The sequence below is a fragment of the Anas platyrhynchos genome, chromosome 27, assembly GCF_047663525.1.
Source record: "Anas platyrhynchos isolate ZD024472 breed Pekin duck chromosome 27, IASCAAS_PekinDuck_T2T, whole genome shotgun sequence".
Taxonomy (NCBI): Eukaryota; Metazoa; Chordata; class Aves; order Anseriformes; family Anatidae; genus Anas; species Anas platyrhynchos.
This window is the reverse complement of record NC_092613.1, coordinates 5,835,011-5,857,996: the sequence shown is the minus strand read 5'-3', so window position 1 is coordinate 5,857,996 and position 22,986 is coordinate 5,835,011. Positions and strand designations below refer to the sequence as shown.

Genomic DNA, 22,986 nt, shown 5'->3' with positions numbered 1-22,986 from the left:
CAATATAGCCGCTTTTAGGTCGAAATAGCTGCTTTGTTCCTTTCTTCTCAAAGATCAAGCTCCCAAAAAAAAAAAAACCAAAAAAAAAAAAAAAAAAACAAAAACAGGTTGAACACCTACGTTTATCTGCAAAACTCAAAAGCGAGCGCCCTGAAGGCTCAAAAAGCAGAATTTGGATGGAAAACTCCCAGCCTTTTAAAACTGGAGTTCATAAAATTGTGTTGGGGGGTGGGGGGATTGCCTTTTTGTGCAATCCTGGTGGCACGTCCCAGGTTACACACGGGTCATGCAGAGTTTCAGCCTGCTCCACTCTGCTCCGCAGCTGGTGAGGTGTTCAAAGCCAACAAATTCGGGAGACAGCAGAAGAGATGCTTAAGGTAAAAGCAGCGCTGAGGTAATTCCATCACGGGAAGGAGACCTGGAAAGCAAACGCTGCCAGAAGCCTGGATTGAGCTGCACCAGGACAACTGGTCCTGAAGACATCAGGCATGCCACAGCCATGCTGTGGGCCCAAAAAGGGTGAAAAAGGGCAAATTGCAGGACACGAGGTGGGCTTGGAGAGGCCACGGGCAGGAGAAGGTTGACTTCATCCATCCCGTCCCCCCTCCAAGCAGTCAGTGTTAAATAAAAAGGACACGACCAGCGGCTAATCGTCATATTCTGTTTATTCTGTATACATTCGTAGTGCACGTTAAGGTAAGACATGAGCACTCCTCGGGTCACACAGCACTGCTACTGTTCTTCGCCTTTACGGTTACACCCGGATGAGATATAAAGAGGGACCAAATGGATGCCCAGAGGAATAACCCGAAGAAGCAATTACACAGCGGGATCAACCCCTCCGCTAAGATCCACCCAGGCCCCGGTGGCCGGAGCCCCGGAGCACCTTCGTTTTTCTGCCGCATCGAAAATGTTCGGTATCAGAGACAGCAGTAACAAGGAACAACACGGAGAACCACGTGGGAGAAGAGCTCGAGATAACACGGATGCATCTGGGTCTTTCAACTTGAAAAAATCACATTCACTTAGGGAAGAGAAAACAAATCAGGCCCCTTCTGAAGAATTAACTTTTTTCTACACCCCGGCTCGTAATTGGCAACTTCAAAGCTCTCGGGATTTCCCCTAATGTATTCAACCTTTGGTCCTGTTTGGTAACAGGAATCTGAACCTGTTCTGCTACCTGCGCGCAGCATTTCACCAGGAGCCACGTTTGGGGGAAAGAGAAACTTCCCAGTAAGACTGGCTGCAGCCCCCTGGAAGCTGAATTTGGACCACGATGAGGCAACAATGCTCATTAACAATCGCTCGTTAATGTTATTTCACAGTCAAAATAACGACCCACGAGGGCTGAGCAGCGTAATGTGGAGGGACAGGGGAAGGATTTGGGGAGAAAATGGCTAAGAGAACATACAGCCGGAGTACCAAGCCCTGCCGCAACGCTCTCCCTCGGATCTCACAGGCATCAGCACACCAAGGAGGTCGCCGCCGCCTTCCCCGTTTTGCCCCGGTGAAACTGAGGCACGGGGAAAGGAGACGCGGGGCAGAACCCGAGGTGGGAGCCCTGCTGGTGCGAGACAGGGTCCTGGGGATCGGAGGTATTTGGTCGGTAATCGCTCGCTGGAAAGAAGGACAGCAGGAGCTGAAGCTGGGTTTGGGTTTTGTCCCGGAGGACAGCATGGCTTAGGTAAGAAAAGTGACACTTAGTACTGAGACAATCAAAATCCGCAGAAATATTGATCCCTTAACCCTCACAAGCCAGCCTCTCCTTCGCCACCCCCCTCCCTGTAAGGCAGATCCAGCTCACAAATAATCAGGCCACCTTTTCTCAAGGGGAAAGCAGGCACATTAAAACGGGTTAAAATTAGAAAAGAAAACGAAAAACCCTCCCACAACAAACAACGACTGGGAGCCATGGGAAGCTACACACCTCCCAGCAGGTTCCTGGGAAAGGGAAGGGTAGATCTCTTTATGCAGTCACCGGGGAAGAAATATCAGGGGAGAAACTCTGGTTGATTAACTCAGAGCTCAAACAAGAATCACTTATAAAGGTTAAGTCAGTCAAATCATCGCTGCACAGCAGACAGCTGCTTCCACAGCCGTCCCCTGAACCTCGATCCTACACGCAGAGGACAGCGAAGCAGCACCACAGCCTCCAGCAGGAGCCACACCAGCTGCGTTTGGTTGCCTAAACCTCCTCTTAGGAACCAAAGAAAGTCTCAGCAAACCCAGGAGCTGCCTGCACACCGCCCCTTTTCCAGGTTCCCATCCACGGATGGAACAGCCGGGCACGAGGGGCACCAGGCGAGGGATCTTTGCAGAACCAAGCTGGGAATTAAACAATCTCAGGGATTTGCTCAGCTTCAGGGCCTGGTGCTGGAGAAGGCTTCAGCCGTACACCTGCTGGTTCCTTTCCTTTCAGACAGCTGGGCAGCACCAGCTGGAGGCACAGCGCGCAGAATGGATCATGCAATCTTAAATCCAGACCTGGGGACACAACCACAAAGGGTGAGGAGTTCTGCTCTGCGGAGAACGTCTTCCCTGCAGGGGGAGAACCATGGCTGGTGGGACAGGAGGAGTTGGCAGAAATCCCTGGTTTGTTTCCCATCCAGGTGAGCACGCACGCGTCCGTGCACTCCTTGGGAAAGCGCAGCGAAGTCGCACGTAAGGCTCAAAGCAAGACCTGCAAGATCCATCCTTGCAAAATAAAGAGACGGCACATTTCAGAATTTTCAACCAAAAGAAAACCATAAGGAGGAATGACTCCAAAGGGCTCTCAGGAGGGATCCCTACTGCCCAATGCTCAAATCAAACTGAAGGAATGAAAAAAACACCAAACGCCCCGGCCTTCCAACCTCGTACCAATTTTAACTCTGCAACCGTTTCAGGTCTGACCACTAGAGGAAGCTGCGACACTGGAGAGCTCCACACAGGTGGAAATACCAGGGAGAAACCCAAACTAGTGACATTTCTGCTCCCAGCGCCCCTAGAACTTCTGCCTCAGTGTTCAAACAACTCTGGTCTGTTCTTGCACCTCCACACCACCTGCAAAATTGAGGTTTAAGAAGTTACGAAAGGGTCCAGGTCACTTAACGCAGATATTGCTCTGGTGAAGTTTTCCACAAAAGTGAAGAAAAATGAGAAAAATGACTTGCACACAGACCTGATGCACACCCTGAAAGCCATAAACGATTGGTTTCCTGCTTGCCCACATGAAGTTTCCTACCGAGTTGCTTAAACATTAAACAACCCCCCTGCGAACGACGGGCTGCGAGCGGTTTTTCATCCCCGAGGCTTTCCGGGGAGGTGGCGATAGCGCAGCATGAAGCAGAGGATGGAGAAGCGAGGTGCCCACTGGGTTACGATTCTCTGAGAGCAGCCAGCATCAGGTCTTCCTTAACGATGAGAAAATGCATCTCTTTTTTCCTTCCTCCTCGAAATAGGTGCAGCTGTAAAGGGGGTGCGGGATGCTGGCGGGGACTGGCGGTAAGGGGTGTGCTGCGCACGCACTCAGCTGCTGCCCAAGGCTCTCCTCGCTGCTTCTGATGTCCTCATGAGGTAGGGGAGCTTGGGGATTGCTGGAGGAGGGCAGGAGGACCAAGGCAGACAGCACAGTTCATCAGGAGGACGTGAATGGCAGCAACCCAAACATCAAGGGCAGCTTTCCCCAATCCAAAGCGAATTCGAGCCACATAAACAGCAGCCCAGCCCTTCGGGGACCGCAGTGAGGAGCCCCCAGCAACGCAGCCGTGCTCGTCCCGACACCTCCAGGAACGTCCCAGCCCTTGGGGACATGCAGCCAGGTCAGGGGACACCACAGGGAGCAGGAGGTGCCCCCAGCAGGTGCCCCAAGGCTGAGCCACACGCGAGCCCTCACCCAACAGTGCACACCCAGCCTGCAAACCTGGCCCTGCCACCGTGCTCCGCATAAATGTGAAATATTTCATCCTTTTTAGCCTTTCTGGGTGAAATCGGGGAGTATTTTGTATTTCCCAGCCGGGCAGTGATGCTGTGAAGGCAGGTTCATGTGGAGGCTCCCAGAGCACCGCGCTGCGGGGTCAGAGCCGCTGGAGCTGTCCCGGGGGCGACGCTGACAGGTTAGACACTTCCCATGTAGAAATTAGAAAAATAATTAGAATTATTTAAGTAGTTTGGTTAAGGCTTAATGCAGTTAACTTTAATACATCGAGTGAAACAATTTCTTCTGTCACTTCCTCAAATGGAAGTTTGATAGGTTTAGGGGAATACATTACTTGTCCTTTTCCCTCCACATAAAGTCACTTGGCATACGTATAAAAATATATGACTTGGGTTTCCTTTCGGTTATAAATCGCTCAAGGGTTGGGGTGGAGAAAAGAGCATACAACAAGCATGAGAACTTCCCAAAAAAAAGGAAAAATCACTGAATTGAAGCATGTGGTGCACTTTGAATTTCTAGTGCAATGAAGAAGTCGAGGAATCCGTGCTGTGCAGACGCAGGCACGGTACCGCCCGGCATTTGATGCCTTTCTGATTCCAAAAGGGTCCCGTTTCGGCGTGACATTGCAGCACGAAAACCAAGCTGAGCTTCAGAAGTATGGAAATTGAGCCCGTGGACCTTGCAGGTTATGGCTGGCTGACCAGGTCCTGGCCCCTTTCTCTGACTTCAAATCAGAAAGCTTTAGGAACAAGGACACGGCGAGGCTCAGCAAACAAGCGCTCCACCCCTCAGCTCGCATCCCAAGGAGGAAGATGAACACGGAGAGCAGAAACGTGGGCCTGCAAAGCAACCCCGAGTGCTTAGAAGCAGCTCGCAATGACAAAGTGATCCGGGGAGGGACTGAGCTGCAGCAGGTCGCTACGCAGAGGGGCGGTGGCACATCCCCACCCAGAGAGGAGCACAGACCCTACACGGGACCTCAAAGGGCGTCCTGACAGCTCAGCTCGAGCTCAGCCCCGGCGTCAACAGAAAAACCCAACATCAAAGGCCACGAGTTTACCCGAGAGCTGAAATTTAGCCCTTCCCAAGGCTGCAGTTGGAGGAAACGCGCGGCACGCTCGCTGGAAACGCAGATCAAATATTTCTCATGGGCCCAGCCAGGCACGTGGGTGGTGGAAACGTCTTTGATACGACTCCAAGCGCGGCTGCCTCGCAGCTCTGCTCACGCTCCCACGTCTCCCCCAACGCTTCCCTCCCACCCACCCACCCTGCGGCAGCAAATCCCAGTTAAAAAATATAAAATTAAAAAAATAATAATAAAAAAAAAGATTCCTGGCTGCTCTTTTCCCCGGCCACAGCTCAACAAAGCCACCAGCTCTCATCAGAGACCCCAGGCACAGCGCGTGGAGCAAGTACGGTTTGTATTGGCACCGGTTTTTGGCAATTTACCACTGGGAAGGCAAAAGAGCATTTAATAAATAAATAAATAAACGAATAAATTAATCGGCAAGTCAACAGCACTTCTGAACAGCCACCAAAAAAGAACCCTTAAAAATCAAAACAGTGTACGGTACAGTTGAAGGCTTCTATCGCAAACCTGCAATCTCTCATCCTTGCAGTCTTCCCCTCCTCTTTTTAAGCAGGGTGTCTTCAGGAAATGAGGTTTGTGCGATCACAGTGTCTGTGTCCATGGCTGTGTCTCCTCCTCTACTAATTTCTAGAGTCGCCCAATTTAAATCGAATCTGGGAAAGGGCCAGAAGGATGAGAAGCTTCTGCGAGCTTCAAGGAAACAGTGCAGAGGGAGGAAGGAGCAAGCTGAGGGGGGAAAGACTGCAGCATGAGCTCCCATGGTGTCGGGGACCATGGAAAGCACAAGGCAAGAACCAACTCTGGAGTGGCCTGACCGCAGAGCTTGCTGCCCCCGGAGCTGCAAGGCGTGAAATCCACGGGAGATGAGCTTGATTTGCTGTGGAGCTCCCCCAGCACCTCGTTTTTGGGACCACCTGCACTGCCCACGGAGCTGCCGGGAGGTCAGAGTTAGCCCTGCCCGAGGTGGTGCCCGCACAGCACCTCCCGCTGCCACCTCCTGCCCCTCCGTTCACCTCCAACAGCAGCTTCCCACATCCCGTAAGGCTTTAGAAAACAAACTACACGGGAGAGACGGGGAGGGGAAGACGGACGGACAGACTAGCCTTGACATCAGCTGTAGGACCCATCCCATGACACCAGGAAACGGGGTAACGGGGAGCAGAGGGCGATGGCGAATGGAAGCCACACCGAAGGGCAGGGACCAAAGCCACAACACAGCGCTCGGCAGCCCCCCTCACAGAGGCAGGTCAGTGCTGTTATGTCGGGTTTTGCGTGAAGTCCCGTCGTCCCTCGGCAGGGCCCTTTGCAAATTGGACATGGCTGCTGTCTTTTTGAGGTCAATGATGGCGTAGGAGTCCGTCCGGCGGGCTTCGTGGGCAGCGGGAGGCGCGGCACAGGGGGCTGGGGGCTTCGCGTGCCCTTTGCGAGGCTCAGCCTCCAGCTCCACCTGGATGTAGTTGAGCTGCCGCGGCTGCTCCAGCCGGGGCCGGGGGAAATCGAAGCTGAAGACGTTGGGCACGCAGCCCCGACGGGGTTTGGGTAAGAAGCTGCCTCGCCGCAGGCTGCCACCCCCGTGCAGCGCGGCGCTCTCCGAGTTCATGTAGTTCTGCAGGGGATCCTCCTCGCCAGCCTCGGGGTAGCCGTTAGGGGAAGGCGTCAGCACGTCCCCAGCGTCCTCCTCGCCCCGCCGGAGCGGCTGGCACTCCCACACCGGAGGCAGCGAGGGCAAGTTCTCGTAGTGCAGCAAGGCAGCTCTGCGCTGCGAGCAGCCGGCCGAGCCCGCGTCCTCCCGGGGGACTTTCAAGCGCCCGGCCCGGCAGAGGGACGAGGTGGCGGGGGGCAGCAAGCCGTTGACGTTTTCGTAGACGCACTGGGGTGAGGGACACTCACCCTCGCACTCGTTGTTGTTGTTGTTGGGGGCGCAGAAGTGGGTCCTGCACTCCTGGGGGTGCCGAGAGATGCGCCTGTAGTTGGGCGCGGGGCCCAAGACGAATTTCACCTCCCCCGGCTGCAGAAAGACCTGGGGGTTGCGGTCTTCGAGGGAGCAGCTGCGGTTCCTATGAGGGAAAGGAGGGTGGGCTTCAGGCAAGGAGTGCATACAGTGTCGGCCCCTCGGCTCCTGATCACCATTGGCCGTGTTCACGTAGGTGTGGGACTGCAAGGAGAGAAGCAGAGGGACAGTGAAAGGAGAAGAGAAGAGGCAAGGGCGAAGCAGCTGCCAGGAGCTGAGAAAGCAACGGGAAAAAGTGATGATGAAGGAGATGAAAAAAAAATAAATCAGATATTGGAAAGATTTGGGGAAGAAAAGCATAAGTCATTTCTGGATTTGTGCGCCGAGGGAGAGAAAAAAAAGGAGTCCGACTGCAGCAGATACACATCATCTGTTTCACACTGGATGCACATGGTACAGAACAAGAAGCAAAACCACCTGAAAATTGTTTCCTTCAGCTCCTTACACGGGATATATGGCAGCACTCAGCCCTACACAGGCTTCTCTGAGAGTGGCTGAGACAAGATGAATTACGGAGGGAAAATCATAATTTCTAAAGCTGAGAATAAAGAGCTGAGCATCAAAAAATAAACAAACCTGAACTCAGGCACACATCTGCAGATTGGTTTAGGGGTTGCAGCGATAGCTGGCAGATAAGGAAATATGAGACTCACAAGCTAAGTGCTGCTGTTAAATAATTGTCAAGTAGTGAACAGATGGGGAACAAGGAAGCCTATCAGCCCACCTCAGTGGAGTGCCTGTTTTAGTGAAGCATCAGAGCAGAAGTCTCTGAGACCAAAATGAAGCAAAAGAGAAAGGATGGCGAAGATACAAGGACCCCTGAGGGCCCTTGAGTAAGGACCTTGAGCAGGAATAAGAGAAACCAAGACTTGCACAGGACTGGAAGCAAATTGAGCTCATTGCTCGCAAACAGCAGAATTTAGGGCATCCGTGTTTACCTGCTCGTCAGGCCCAATGAGGGCATGAGTGGAGTCTTCACCCACGGAGGAATGCCTCAGGCTGCTCACGGAGGGGTGGCGGGCTGCTGAGTAGGACAGGGGTTCTCCAGAGAAGCTGTGAAATCCATTGGGAAATCCTGGGACGGTGTAACCCAGACCTGGGGAAGAACAAAGACATAGAGCATCAGTTTGATACAAAAAAAAAAGAGTTGACTGTGTTCTCACAGCGAGCTGGCCTCTGCACTGCACTCTCTAAATCAGAATCAGCTGGTCTGGGGAAGACGAAAACCAACCAAAGGGTGACAACCTGGCTGACTACCCAAGGGGTTTGTTTTTTTGTTGCCATTTCCCTGGGAACAAAACTCCACATTGCAGATAAGTGGGGCCTTAAAATAAACCCACTACACAGGGCGCACACGGGCATAAAGGCACAGGCCAGCAGCGAGGCAGTGCTCGAGAGATCTCCGTGCCCTGCCAGGGGCACTTTGGCACGAGCCATTTCAGGCATCATCCGCGTCTCTGCGCCTGCTTCTCCCCACAGCCCGAAGGAGCCTTACTGCTGGGTGCCTGGGGGGTCCGGGAGAGCTCCCGCTCGGTGGGGTGAGTGTTCCTGGTGATGACAACCGGCTCCTCCACGACGTTGATGCTGTTACACTGCATCAGGTCCTGGAGCAGGTTAAAGATCTCCTCCGCTCTGGAACACTTGAAGGCAAAAATCCCTGCGGAGTAGCGAGGAGGAGGGTCAGAAAAGGAAGAAAGCAATCCTGCTTTAATCAGAGAAGACATAATTCTGCGCTCTAAACAAAGGGGAAATTTGGGGTTCTTTTGCTGGGTTTGACAGAATCAACCCCTGCAACTCACATTCACGGGAGACCTACTGGTAACTCGGTGGATTAAAGCATCATCGCACCAAATGGTGCATTCTTACAAGAAAAACAGCGAGTGCTTCAATTATCTTATGGCACCCAACCCTAGATGAGCAGAGGTGTGAAAAGGGACTGCTAACCACTCTTGTTTCAGCTCTCATCTTCTATTTTAACTCGCTTGGCACCCTGGCCAATTCTCGCTGCCATGGGAAAGTCTGTCCAGCGACTGGTCGAGGCTGAGCTGGGCCCTGTGGGGTGTGTATAGGAGGGAAGGCCGAGCACGTCACATTTCAGAAATGCATCAAATTGAGAAGTGTCTCCCCAAACGAGCAGCCCAAACCAGAGCTGGTGTGTGCAGAGCAAGCCAATCCCAAGCTGGCACGCACACGCACGCACAAAAGCCATAGCAACGAGGACGGCATGGCAACAGCTGCTGCTACTCCAAAGAATAATGTTTAAAACATTCTGGCCAAAAAAAAAAAACAACAAAAAAAAACACAAAAAAACAGCAATTTCTGCCTTATATAAGATGGGAAGCGGCACCAGGAAGCAATCCTCCAAATAAAATTAATGCAGCAGAAGAAATCCTACAAGGAAGGGAGAACTCATCACAGCACAGTGCCATCCCTCTCACTTCTGGCTGCATTCAGACCGATGAGTAAGTGTGTGCCTGCTAAAAACGTCCTAGGATACGAAGAGCAAACAGCTTTATCACCGCTCCCCGGGTCTAAATAAAACCCAAAAGCACCGACAGCAGAATTCTAATCCCTGATGCTGGAAAAGGCAAAACAGACGACCACAGACAAGCAGTTCCCATCGCTGGCACGTGATGCCAGGGGAGGAAAGCTCCACTTCCATAAATCTGAAGGAGCATACGGCACTACAGATTTGTGCAGTGCTCCACAGACACCGAACAGTCGTGCAGAGTCCTTTTGGATAAGGAGTTTACCAACACATTAATAGACTGAGGAAACAAACTTTTTTTCCCCCCCCTCTCCTGGGATGCATATGCCAGGAAAACGCTCAGCTCTTTAAAAGCAAGAGACAGACTGCTGGGGGAACTCGGAGGCACCAGAGTAAAACTGGAGCCTGCGCCCGGTGCTGATGACTTGGCACACAGTCCTGGGTGACTCACTTCCCTCTTCTATGCACAGCATCCCCGTGCATAAAATCAGCAAAACGCACCAGTCCCTTCCCCTCTACATTACGGAGCGCTGCCAGACACAAAATACAAAGCAGTCAGGAGGAACAGCGCTCGCCAAAGCAGAGAGATTGTGGTGAAAAGCAAACGGCGTTTAAACAACTGCTGCTACTGAGGGGCGCTTGAGAGCGCTGTGAAATAATCGGGTACTAAGAGGGGGCTGGAGAAAGGTGCAGCTGATGTCCCAGAGCTAAAAGATGCTTGGCAAAGCTTTAGTCTTGCAGAAAGCACTTCCCAGCACTGAAACACGTCCAGCAGCCCCTCCTACCACGGCTGTGCATCCTTTGGAGCTGACAGGGTAACTAATACTCTCCTTGATATTAAATGTGCTCCATCCGAGGGAAGCTTGAGCTCAGTCCTGTTTCACTAATTACCTCGAGTGCAAGCACACTAGCAAAATGAGACCATGAGATTTATGACCAGGTCCAGAGCTCTCATTAAGTGTTTTAATTGGGAGGATCGACTGCATGTGCACGCCCAGTGGTGATCTGGGGGAACAGAGGCTGCAGAAGGACCTGTGGATTTGTTAGGTGGGGGAATTTGGGAGCATCGGCTCAGCCTGGCTGCCAGGGAGCAGAAACCTTGGAGCTCCTTCCCCCAACGAGCACTCACCCTGCCCCGTCTGGCAGCGGCGGCCGCTCTCGAAGGAGAAGAGGTTGGAGTCGTAGCCGTAGCGGCGCAGGCAGAGGTAGGGCCACCGGACCGCGTCCCGCTTGTGAGTGTGCAAGATGAGCTCCGTCTGCGTCAGCTCCATGATCCCAGACCCCAGCTCGTTGCCTTCATCGTCCACGTTCGTTACCTGCGGAGGCCAGGCACTGCTCAGCAGGAAGCTCAGGGTGTTGACAAGCATTAAAAAGCAAACGGCCACCCACAAAGATCCTCTGATTCCCATGGATTCCCCTCCAGCTCCCGAGATGACTTTATCTCGGCCGAGAGCATGAATTCATCGCTGGCACCAGGCGCCAAGGCGGCAGCCCTGGAGACTGTGCGCTTGGCAGTTCAGCTGATGTGCCTCAACAAAGCCACTGGAACACAGCCCTGAGCAATAAAAGGTTTCTCTCCAGCTCTCCATTTCCTTGCTCAGGCTGAGTCTCAGTGCAGGGGAAATTTCTGCTGCAAACACAAAGAGATTTGCAGCAGAGGATGCTTAATAATAATAAAATAAATCAGCAGCGTGTTTGCAAATCTTATCAGCAGAAAGACTTATCTGCAGGAGCAGAGTTTTTCGTTACTTTCATGCCTGGAGCCCGACCCATGCTGGGCTTTGCTAGCAGCCAGCCCTGCCAGATTCTGCAATGGGGCTGGGGTCCAAAACCTACCTTAAATTTGCTGGGGTGGTTGTCTGGGATGCTGTCTCTGCACAGACAACTGCAGCAGCTCCCCATGACGTCAGCAGGAGAGGTAATCCCTGGGGAAAGGCCACAAACCAGAAGACAATCACATTTCCAAGCCAACTCCTCCCACCCCCCTCCCAACAAGCAGCATTCACAGCCGGTGTCTTCCTCCCCCCCTCTTCACACAGCTCGGTGTGTCTGGATCTCAAACGTTGGTGCTTTGAGAGCTTTGTGTTCCTCGATTACTAGACACCACGTAACACAAGCCTAATAAAAGCCTAATAATAATAACAGCTTGCTTACCATTAGGCAACTGTTTGGGTGCTTTTGGAGGGTGAGAAGAAATTCCCACTACTGTCCCTCTATCTCCTTCGGGACTTCATGGCAAGGAGGTGTCAGTCACCTAGAGCACGAGGGAAACTGCCCCATCTTCCCCCTGGAAAGGAAATTAAAGTGAAAGAGATCAATAAACCAGAGGACAATAAGCACGGAGGAAAGTGTCACTGAATTTATCCTCGAATATCCCGAGGAAAGGAAGGCACGTGTTGGTTTTTTAATAGCTACCTGCACTTGAATGAATACGGGGAATAACTCAGCACTCGCTGCTCCTAAAATGCACAGCAGGCTTAGAGCAGGCATCAGATGTTCAAACACACTTTGCACGGTGAGTGTACATCATCCTGCTCTGCTAGCTGTGCCAATTTTCTAACAAACTTATCAAGAACTCAGCACAGACACTGGGCTCGACGACATCCCAACGGGCAGAGAGCAGCGAGTGCTTTCAACGCAGAACTTCTGAAGAAATACCAGCTAGAAAACCTAAAAAGGAGACGTTTTCCTTCTTAGCTTTGGGACCCTAAGCAGGAGAGGTGAGGACACGAGGGATCGCACGCATCTGCTGCTTAGGAGCATGAAGTCGTCTTCATCCGATGGAAAGCCCTCAAGGGTCTGAGAACAAGTGGCCTTAAAAGCAAGGAAACACAGAAGCGGGTCTGTTTTGGACTAAAAAAAGCAACAAATGCCCCAAAACTCTGCTACCTGCTAACAGTAAGTGCAAGCATGAAGCACACAGGAATGGCACGCCTAGCAGCAAGGAAAAAAACGGGAATTTTGGTGCAATCTTAACAGACCCAGGTTCCTTCCCGGGCAGCTCCGGGTCACTTTGCCTCAGCCCTGACACCTTGGGAGCTCCCTGCTGCACCCAGACCCCGCAAAACCCTCCGGAGGGGCAGCAGGGCCACGGTTTGGGTGTGCTGGAGGAGCTCGGGCACCAACCCAGTGGCTGCCTCCTGCCCCTCGCTGCCTGCGGGCACCCCAGGAGCAGCAGCACCTCGAGCCCTGCACCCAGTGGGGACTGACCCCAGGGTTTGAGCAATAATTTAGCACCAGATTTGAGCAATAATTTAGCAGCAGGTTCCTCTCTGCTCCGTCTAACCTGGTCAGCGGGGTCCTCGTCCTCTACAGCCTCTGCTCTCCTCCTCCCATATCATCAGTAAAAAAAATAAAATCCTGTAGAAAACGAGTTATTTTTGCCTCCTTCTTCTCCATTCCCCTCCAGTTCCCCCCAACACCCGGCTCTCTCTCCCCTACAGGGGCTCCTGGCTGGGGGCCTGATAATGAACAAAAACTAATTGTGAGACCTCCAAGGAGGTCCCAGCCGCCGACCCCAAACCCAAACCCTCCCCAGCCCTTGGGCAGACCCCAGCCTGGGGACAACTGGGTGGGCAAGGGGGAAAATGGGGAGTTGGGGAAGGGGACAAGGGGCAGTGCAGGGGCAGCATGGAGGGGAGGGGGTGGAGGGCTGGAAGGGGGGGGGCTCAGGAACCCTAGCTGGGGGCCAAGATCCCTGGGGGGGAGCGCAGGATCCCAGGGGGAGGGGGCTCAGGACCCCCAGGGTGGTCTCAGGACCCCTGGGGGGTGGGAAAGACCCCCGGGGGGGGGGATTCAGGACCCCCGGGATGGACTCAAGACCCCCGGGATAAGTTCAGGTCCCCCGTGGGGGGGATTCAGGACACTGGGGGGGGGCTCAGGACCCCCAGGGTGGGCTCAGGACCCCGGGGTGGGGGGAAAGACCCCCGAGGGGGGCTCAAGACCCCCAGGGGGGAAGGATTCAGGACCCCGGGATGGGCTGAAGACCCCCGGGATGGGCTCAGGTCCCGCGGGGGGGGGGGATTCAGGCCCCCAGAGTGGTCTCGGGACCCCCGGGGTAGGCCCAAGACCCCCGGGGTAGGCCCAAGACCCCCGTGGGGCCTCCCCCAGCGCCTCACGGAGCCGCTCTCTACCTGAGGCGCTGCCCGGTTCCGCCGTCCGGGAGCCGAGGCCCGTGCCCGGAGCTCGGCGCCGCTCCCCGCTGCCTCCTGCCGCCTTTCCCCCGGCCCGGCCCGGCCCGGCCCCTGCCCGGCCCCCCCCCCGGGCCTTGGCTGCGGACCGGGACCGGGCCGGGCCCCGCCACCGCCTCCGCTCCCCCCCCACCGCCAGGCCCGGGCCGGGGTCCTCCGGGAGCAGCGAGTTGAGCGGCCGCCGCCTAGAGCGTCACCCGCTGGGAGGACCAAGGGGGGGGGGGGAGAGAGGCCGCTGGGGGGCGCGCGAGGGACGCGGCGCTGCGGGGGGGGGCGGGGCTAAAGGGGAGGGGGCGGGGCTAAAAGGGGGGGAGGAATTGAGGGGCCTGGGGGGGCAATGGGGGCGATAGGGGGGTTAATAGGGGCTTATGGAGGGGGTAATGGGGGTTTATGTGGGCTTATAGGGGGCAACAGGGAGTTATAGGGGGTAATAGGGGCTTATGGGGGCATAATAGGGGCCTATGGAGGGGGTGATAGGGGTTTGTGGGGGTAATAGGGGGGCGATGGGGGCTTATCGGGGGGCAAAAGGGGCCTATAGGGGGCAGAAGGGGCCTATGGAGGGTTGTAGGAGGGCAATAGGGACTTATGGGGGTTAATAGGGGCCTATGGAGGGGGTAGTAGGGGGGCAATAGGGGCTTATAGGGGGTTAATAGGGGCTTAATAGGGGCTTATGGAGGGGGTAATGGGGGTCTATGGGGGTAACGGGCTTATATGGGGCAATAGGGAGTTATAGGGGACAATAGGGGTTATATGGGGGGCAATAGGGTCTTCTGGGGGCATAATAGGGGTTTATGGAGGGTTGTAGGGGGGCAATGGGGGCTTATGGGGGTTAATAGGGGCTTATGGAGAGGGTAATAGGGGGGCAATAGTGAGTTGGGGGGCAATGGGTGCTTATAGGGGGCAATAGTGAGTTAGGGGGCAAAAGGGCCTGTAGGAGGGTAATAGGTGTTGTAAGGAGGCAATAGGGCCTGATGGGGACATAAAGGAGGCTTATAAGGGGCAATAGGGGTGCAATAGGGGCTTATGGGGAGAATAGGGGCTTATATGGAGGCTTATGGGGGGCAATAGGGGCTTATGGGGGGCAATAGGGACTTGGGGGGCATAATAGTGGCTTATAAGGGTCATTAGGGGCTTCTGGGGACAGTAGGGCAGGAGAGGGTTTGAGGGGGTCAGTGGGAGCACCGGGCAGCGCCCCACACCGTGACTCCCCCACCAGACCCCACAGCCCCCGGCACACCCCAAACCCAGGGGCACCTCGTGGCGCTCCCGGGGCCGGGGCCTGGCTGGAGCCGGAGCCGAGGTCGCGGCCCCCTTGCGCTGCTAACGAGGACTTTGCTCGTTAGCGCGGAGGGCGCAGGCGGGGGCAGCCGCGGGGGCCCCCCCAGTGTGCAAAGTCCACCAACGGGTGCGATAAGGCCACAAGCGAGGTGGCCCCAAGCAGCACATCGACCTCCCCGCGTCCCCTCTGACCCCATCCCCTTTTCCCCGCTGCTTTCCCATCCTGGGGGGACTTCACAGAGCCCCAAAAACCCCAAAACGCTGTGGGACAGCGCCAAAACCCCACACCGACACCACCATGGAGCCTGGCCACATCTCCGGGGTGTTTTCCATCAATTTTTCCATCATTTTACAAATTCGCCCCGCTCTTTGCCCGGGTGCCATGGGCGCAGCCGAAGCCACGCGAGCGGCTTTTGGAGAGGGTCAGGGGGGAAGAAAATTGGGAGGTGTGGGTTACGCCTCCCAAATTGGGGCCATCACGCCGCTCGCCCTCTTTCATGAAGCTCCGGCTCTTTCTGATGTAGGCAGGAAAACCCAAATCACCGCGCATGAAAGGCGCCCCGACGGCAACCCGGGCTGAAGCGAGCCGCGGGAAGGGCGCGGACGCTCGGAAAATGAGAGGTGGCGAGAAAAACAGATGTCATCCGCGGCTCGCTGCCCTGTAGGGTTAAACCTCCTCCCTCCCTCCCCCCTTTTCTCCAAGCCTTTGCTCTTCCCCTCCCCGCCCGCTGCTCCGATTCCCTGCCATTGGCTGCCTCTGTAGGTTTAGGCTAAAAAGCCTGTAATTAGGACCCCAGCTGACACAGATCCAGTTTCCTGGGCAGGCAGATTAAAAAAAAAAAAAAAAAAAAAAAAGGAAAAAAAAAAAGAAAAAAAAAATTAGTTTCCCTCGCTCGGCTTGGATGTTTTCCTTTCGCTTTGCGAAGTTTGCCCAGCCCAGGCTCCCTTCCCTCGCCTGCATCGGAGCCGCTCGGGTGCTTGGGGCTGGACAGGACGGCGGAGCCCAGCACGGTGGGGAAGGGGCAGGTAGGTGGGCAGGGGTCCCCTGGGGTGGGGAAGGGGCAGGTGGGTGGGCGAGGGGGTCCCTCGGGGTGGTTCTTCCCCATAGGGGGGCTGAGGGAGCCGGGGCTGGAGGAGAAAACCTTCGGCACCGAGGGGAAATGGGACGATTTCCCCATCCGGGAATTGTTGCGCGGGGAAAGGCAAGGTGGGAGAGCCGGGAGAGGAGAGGGAGGGGGGTTTTTTGGCTGGTTCCTCTCCAGGAAAAACAGGCGGCGGGGAGCAGGGAGCTCTCTCCACCCCTGAGGTCTTTGTCTTTGGGGAAAACGGCCCTGCAGAGCCCCCCGAGAGCAGGGGACGGTGGCGATGGAGCCACCAAGGCGCCGTCGTCCCCAGGCTGGAGCCCGCAGGTGCAGGGGGCTGGGGGCTTGCCCCAAGGAGCTGGGGGGGCACTGGGTCTGCCGGCACCAAACCCGTTGAGGGTCCCCAGGGGGGGTTTTGATGTCCTCTGCTCTGGCTTGGAGGGAACGGGGTTTTTTGGGGCTGGCCGTGGAGCTTTCTGCTGGTGGATGAAACCCACCTGGGGCAGGGAGCGCGGTGCCGGGCTCGGTTCGTCCCCGCGGACACAGGAGCGAGAGCATTGCAGCGGGTTAATGGGTTACTCACTGCTCCCTGCCGAGCTGGGACGGGGAAAAAAAATCCCTAAAACCCCCCCGCAGCAGCAGCACTTCCTCCTGCGAGCAAACAAGCCACACACCGGGGGTCCCCTGCGGTCACTTGGATGGCACCGTGCCGCGTGGCGGGGCAGGAGAGGTCCCTGGGAGCTGTGCCACAGCACCTGGGCTGTGCGCTGTCCCTGTCCCTCCTCGCTGCCAACCCCGGGGACGGCTGTGCCAGGCACCCAGGCACCGATCCTGCTCCTGAGGGATTTGGGGACCAGGCTGGGGCAGGCTGGCTTTGGTTGCTCTGCAGGACGAGCTGCTCCAGCTCGCCTGGCCAGAGCTCAGCTTATCTCAGCCCGAGCGCATCTCTGCAGCTCCATCGCCACGCACCTCCGCTGCAGCTGTGTTGACGGGAGCAGAAGCACAAACAGGTTATGGTGGGGGTGAGGCGCACCGAGCCGTGCCAGGGCGTTGGGGCGCTTGAAAGGGGATCCGGCCTTTATATTTTATTTATTTTTTTTTTTTTTTTTGGCCATGGCCAGCAGATGCTTTTCCTCAGGGCTGGGGAGCCGGGGAGTGTTTGGTGGAAAATAGGACGGAGGTGGCTGAAAGCGGGTCGGGGAAAAGGGAGCAGTGCTTCAGAAAAAAACGAGGGCTGTGGCAGGGATGCAGAGCAGCCCCTGGCCGGGCAGGGAAGCGGGAGGCTGCGCTGAATGCGAATGGGCCGGGGTGGCTGCGCCGCACGGTAACGCTGCGACCTTGGCAGGAGAGGGCTGGCAGCCCACACGCGCTCCCACGGCCAGCCGGGGACTGAGGCTGCTCCCAAAGGGGATTAAAATTCCCATGGGTTTCAGCCTCTTTTAGCCAGGGAGCTGCAAGCGCTTCCCAAAGAGCACAGAAATGGACTTGGAGCAGGACGGGGAGCGCTGCGGGGCCACCGAGCCAGGCGGTGCCGGCACCAAAAGGCACCGAGCAGGCAGGGGAGCATGGCAAGGACAGCGCCCATCCTTTAGAGCGGGTGCAGGCTGGAGGAACTCCTGGGGCAGGACCAGAGGCTTTTGAAGCCCATGGAAGCTCCACGGGGCGGCTCTCAGCCCGTCCGACTGGTCCCTCGCGTGGCCCTGCTGGGGGGACGCGCCGTGCCGGCGGGGAGGAGCAGGTCCCCAACGCGCCCTCCTGCCACCTCCCCTGACGCCAGGGCTGGTGGCCCCGCCGGGAGCATCCCGCATCCCTCCACGGGCTGGCAGGGCAGGGCGATAGCAGGACTGCCCGCCGGCGGCGAGGAAGGAAGAGGGGACGGGAGCAGAGCAGAGGAGCCGGACCTGTCGGGGCTGCCTGGCTCCTTAGCATGGGAGGCGCGCAGCGCTGTCACCGTCTGGGGCTAATTACAGGGACTCGTTCGCAGCCCAGACGGCTGCCAGCCGGCGTAATCACATCAAACCGGGCTGGGCTGGGCTCCCCCAGCACGGCCCCATTGATTCACGGCCCTGCCCGCTCCGTTCTCCCCAGCCTTACCCCGCTGCCAGCCCCGGGACGGGGAGCCCCGTGCGCCCTGCTGCCTCCACGGGGCATCAAAGGGGGCCAGTGACAACAAAACCCCAAGAGATTAGAGACAAAGGCAGCTTGGAGTCTTAATGACCCAAGCAAAGCCTGAGACGGCCATCCACGTCCCATGGGGAGAGCAGGGCTGTGTTACCAACGGGGACCAAGCAGCAGCAGATCCAGGATGCTGGACCCACGGGTGTCCTTAGCCAGCACCCTGGTGACAGGAGCCAGTCCCCATCGCAGCTCTAGAGCCAAGGTTGTTCCCTGATCCACCACCAGCAGCCCTCGTAGAGAGGTCCTCACCAAGGCAGGGCTCTCTTTGGGCTGTAAATACGCAGAATTGGCTCAGACACCGTCTTCCCCCTCGGTGCAGCCTGTCTGTTCCATGCCGTCAGCCGGCCGATGCCGCGTTAATCATTGAGCTGTGCACCAAGGCAACCTGAGCAACCGGGTTGATCCCCCCAGCTCCCAGCTGGAGCCCGGAGCAGAAGCTCGGAGCCGGCCACCTTTGGGTGCCCTGAGCTGCTGCGTGGAGGAAGGTGCTGAGAGCTGGGGCTGAGCTGGGGGTGTTGAAGCTGTTTTATGGGAGCAGCAGCGATGCGGTCGCTGCTTCTGTCCTGGAGCGCCCAGCAGGGACGTGCCACCTCGCTGCGGAGGAACGAGCTGGATTTTGTGGCACGAGGAGACCCGGAGCCACCTGCCAGCATGTGGCCACGTGGCTTGAGGGTCACCAAACTACAGCTCCAGCTCATGGAAAGCAGGTCCCAGGGCAGGTCCCAGCTCCTGCTGGGTGCCCGAGCGAGGTGGCGATGGCACGGTTGGGGACTCAGGGTGCGGAGGGGCACAGCGTGGCCCCATCCCTCCCAACTCCCCCCCTCGCAGGACGCCTGGCAGAGCGCGCAGGGAGCCACGGCCTCGCTGCCTCGCTTGGTTTTGGAAAGCCGAGGCAGGAAGGAAGCGAGCGGTGACAAGTGGCGTGTGGGGAGGAGGGGACGGATGGGGACGGCCGGGTTTCCACCCCGGACCCATTAGCCAGGCAGGCGGTGGCGGCTGGGCGAGCCGGCTGCCCGGGCAGGAACAGCAGCTTGGGGCAGAACAATAGCAGCCCAGGGGGAATAAATTATTTTCCAGTGAATTGGGCTAGACCTCGGTCTCCTCCCACTGCTTCGCTTGGGGACAGGCCACTAAACCAGGGATCGGCCGTGGGATCAGCACAGGGCTGGGGGCAGCCAGGGAAAATCTCCTGCTGTGGGTGAGCAAACAGGCAGCGGGGCTTCCCGAAACCTCTTCCAGGCTGAGCACAAACACCCAGAGTCTCCCCGTTGTGCAGCTTCACCCCAACACCAACAGCCCCAGACCAGTGAGCACCTCGGTGTGGGTTTGTTTCTCACCCTTGCCGAGAAGGGAACGACCCCCCCAAAGCCCTTGCACCTCTGTGGACATTCAGCAAAGGGTCTCGAGGTCCCTTTGATGACCCCTCCTGGGGCCAGCCAGCCCCCTTCTCCCCGCCGTGCCGCGGGTCTCCCCCAGCTCCTCTCCTCTCTCTCCGCAGCTCATGTCCCTGCCGAGCCCCGCATGGCCCCAGCCGGACGAGCCCCCCCCCTGCGGCACCGCCACCGGCCTCCCCCCAGCCTCGTCCGACAGCGACTCCGGCTGTGCCCTGGAAGAGTACCTGGAGCCCCCCGCAGACCCTGCGCCCCCCAAGGTGGGCAGCGCCTGGCCCTCGCGGGGCTCCCTTTGCTCCCGCTCTGCCCCAAAGGGGCGAAACCGCTTCAACCCCCCGATCATCCCCCCGTTTGTGTCCCCGTGCCGTGTCCCCAGGTCCCCGCGTGCTTCGAGAGCCGCTCGCTGGATCCTGCCTCTCCCGCTGACCGGAGCCAGCTCCGCGTCAAAGCCCTCCTGCAGCAGCTGCCTCCTCAGGACTGCGATGTAAGACACGGATTTATTCGCTGCTGCCCTCCCCGGGGTTTTATTTCCTCGCTGTCCCTCACCTCTTTTACCCCGTGCAGGAGCGGTACTGCCCCGGGCTCGCCGAGGAGGAGAGGAAGCAGCTCCGAGCCTTCAGCGCCCGCCGCAGACGGGAGGCGCTGGGGCAGGGGCAGGAATGTCCCGTGCCAGGTCCCTGCCACGGCTGTCCCTGCAAGGAGGTGAGGGTGTCCTCCCCCGGGGGGCCACACGCCACCAAACCATCCCCCAAAAAGCCCTCCTGACCCCCAGCCCCCCCCTCCTCCCCCTCTCCGTATCTTGCAGTGCGGCCGGAGGCTGAACAAAGGCGACCCCGGGATTTCGGCGTCCCGCCTGGGAGACCACTTCTGGCACCCGTCCTGCTTCTCCTGCCACTTCTGCCACCAGCCCCTGGTGGATCTCATCTACTTCCAGCAGGACGGGAGGATCTACTGCGGCCGGCACCACGCCGAGCTCTTCCGACCCCGCTGCGCCTCCTGCGACCAGGTGGGTGCCGGTGGGGAGGATGCTTTTAGTTCTTTTTTTATTTTTTTTATTTTTTATTTTTTATTTTATTTTTTTTGTAGTTGTTTTGTTTTTTTGCCATCATCCAGTGCTCCGTGCTTGGCCAGGAGCTGCAGGGCAGGAGGAAGGATTCCTTCCCGAACCCTGCACGGAGCCCCACGCCTGCCCCGAAGTCCCTCGGCCCCCAAAAAGCAGGCAGTGGGTGGCGGGTTTTCTGTCCGGCTGCTACAGGATCGGGTTTTTGTCCCCCTGCAGCTGATTTTCATGGAGGAGTGCATCGAGGCGGAGGGTCGGCGCTGGCACCCGGAGCATTTCTGCTGCCTGGAGTGCGAGGCGCCGCTGTGCGGGCAGCGCTACGTGATGAGGAGCGGGCGGCCCTGCTGCCGCGGCTGCTTCGACAGCCTCTTCGCCGAGCCCTGCCAGGCCTGCGGGGACCCCATCGGTACGAGCAGGGTGGGGTTGATGGATTTTTGGGGAGGGGGAGGTGGCGGCGGGGAGAGCCCCTCGCTCACCCACGGCCACCCCTCAGGTGTCGACAGCGAGGAGGCCACGCACCAGGGGCTCCACTGGCACGCCCGAGCCCCCTGCTTCTGCTGCAGCCTGTGCCGAAAACCGCTGCGGGGGCAGCCCCTCACCGCTCGCCACGGGCGCCTCTTCTGCTCCGAGAGCTGCAGCCTGGGGCTGGACACGGTCTCCAGCGCCTCTGACTCCTCCGATTCAGCTTTCGTCTCGGCCCCGTCCCCCGACTCGACGCCCCTCTCCCGAGCCGGCCACGCAGCCAGGCCCGCGCCGGGGAGCGCCTCGAGTGGAAGCGAGTGGAAACGGGTGGAAGGCGGCGGTAGGGATCCGAGCGCAGCGTTTTCAGGGCAGTGGGAGGGAGGTAGAAGCAAAGCCAGGCTCTGCTCGGCTGCTGCAGAGCCCTGGGGTGCTTTTGGGGTGCGTGGTGTGAGCGCTGCACCGATCGGGGCCGCAGCAGCAGTGGGAGCTGCGGGTGGGTTGCAGCAGCCTTGTCTTGCACCCCGAGCAGCCCTCGCTGCAGAACCAGGGTGGGCTCGGCTCCCTCCTTCCTCACCCTTCCTCGCTTTTCCTTCTTGCAGAGATGTCTCCGGATCAGGCCTCCCTGCATCCTGCCTTCAGGAGCCTCCAGGACCACGAAGCAGCCACAGAGAGGAGCCGGGACGCAGCGCACGCGGGGATGCAGGGGCCAGGGGGCAGCCCCCAGCCCGGCACAGAGGGGCCCAAGGGGCTCGGAGCCCCAAGCCCCCCAATTTTGGGGGATCCTCGTGCCCGAACACCAGCAGGTGACGGAAACCCAGCCCTCCCAGCGGGGCTGTCCCCTGCCCTACACAGCCCACGGCCGGAGGACACCGACCTGCAGGACATCACGGAAGAGGATGACTCCTGGTGCCCCACCTGCTCCTCATCTTCGGACTCGGACTCGGAAGAGGAAGGCTTCTTCTTCGGGAAGCCCATTCCCAAGCCCGGGATGAGCTCCCTGGGCAGGGAACCCCCAGAGAGGGCCGGGGGCAGGACGGCGAAGCCGCGGGGCAGCAGCAAGCACTGCAGCGTGTCCTAGGGCCCCCGCGCCTCGCCGGGGGAAGCACTTTGCACGGTATTTAAGCAGGAGGACAGCAGCTGGAGGAAGGGGAGGGGGGGTCCTCATCCCCCTGCCGTGGTCTCCGTGCATTCCAAGCGCATTTTGGACACAGCCCAAAGCCGGTGGGGAGAAGCCGCCGGGATCCTTTCACCGGTAGCCGCAGGCGAAGCACAGCCTGCCCTTCCTGCCGGCCTCTCCCGCAATTAGGAACAGGTAAAGCGAGTAGGGAGCAGGGAGGCAGCAGCCCGCACCGGGGCGCGCTCGCCAGCTCCCGTCCCAGCCAAGCTGGCAGCCTCGGAGAGCAGCAACGCAGCAGGGAGGGCAGCCGGGGGCTTAGGACGAGGGCAGGGGCTTCTGCCTGACTCGGACAGGAGGGATTTATTTGGCCCCCGGGGTCAGATCCAGACGCCGAGTGGGGGTCTCTCACCTGCAGGGACTCTTTGGAGGGGTGCTGATGCTGTCCCGTAGGGTGCTGCCACCACGGGGAGGGGACGGTGCTCCAATAAAGCTCAGCTGAGACCTGAACGCAGGAGAGCCGACAGTGCCTGGCCTGATTTCCTTCCCAGCCCAGGTTTTGCCGTGCTGCCGGAGAACCACAGACCCCAGGAGAGGGTCCCCAGGGTGGGGTCAGGCTGGGGGGGCCACCACAAATCCCTGCACACTGACCCCGGCAGAGCAGGAGCAGAACAACAGCGGTGCAAGGATCAAAGCTCGTTTATTTTTTTATTATTTTTTTTATAA

The 22,986-nt window shown here is 58.0% G+C and overlaps 2 protein-coding genes across 5 annotated transcripts; one reads left to right on the top strand and one right to left on the bottom strand.

Annotated features, from left to right (window-relative positions):
- Window positions 1-647: 647 nt before the first annotated feature.
- On the bottom strand, window positions 648-13,901 carry FRS3 (fibroblast growth factor receptor substrate 3). 3 transcript variants are annotated; one of them, XM_027445158.3, is made up of 8 exons: window positions 13,639-13,901; window positions 12,792-12,865; window positions 11,660-11,792; window positions 11,342-11,430; window positions 10,635-10,821; window positions 8,513-8,674; window positions 7,956-8,113; window positions 648-7,161 (listed from the first exon to the last, which is right to left on the bottom strand). In XM_027445158.3, the coding sequence occupies exons 4-8, from the start codon at window positions 11,405-11,407 to the stop codon at window positions 6,241-6,243; spliced, it is 1,494 nt and encodes a 497-aa protein (XP_027300959.1). In that variant the 5' UTR covers window positions 11,408-11,430; window positions 11,660-11,792; window positions 12,792-12,865; window positions 13,639-13,901; the 3' UTR covers window positions 648-6,240. The 3 variants fall into 3 exon arrangements, with proteins under 3 accessions (XP_027300959.1, XP_027300958.1, XP_027300960.1); XM_027445157.3 differs by lacking the exon at window positions 12,792-12,865; XM_027445159.3 differs by lacking the exons at window positions 12,792-12,865; window positions 13,639-13,901 and adding an exon at window positions 11,921-12,071.
- Window positions 13,902-15,680: 1,779 nt separating this feature from the next.
- On the top strand, window positions 15,681-22,782 carry PRICKLE4 (prickle planar cell polarity protein 4). 2 transcript variants are annotated; one of them, XM_027445148.3, is made up of 8 exons: window positions 15,681-15,999; window positions 19,732-19,884; window positions 20,001-20,108; window positions 20,189-20,326; window positions 20,430-20,630; window positions 20,904-21,090; window positions 21,178-21,486; window positions 21,746-22,782. In XM_027445148.3, the coding sequence occupies exons 2-8, from the start codon at window positions 19,735-19,737 to the stop codon at window positions 22,222-22,224; spliced, it is 1,572 nt and encodes a 523-aa protein (XP_027300949.3). In that variant the 5' UTR covers window positions 15,681-15,999; window positions 19,732-19,734; the 3' UTR covers window positions 22,225-22,782. The 2 variants fall into 2 exon arrangements, with proteins under 2 accessions (XP_027300949.3, XP_038024357.2); XM_038168429.2 differs by lacking the exon at window positions 15,681-15,999 and adding an exon at window positions 16,480-17,065.
- Window positions 22,783-22,986: the final 204 nt, after the last annotated feature.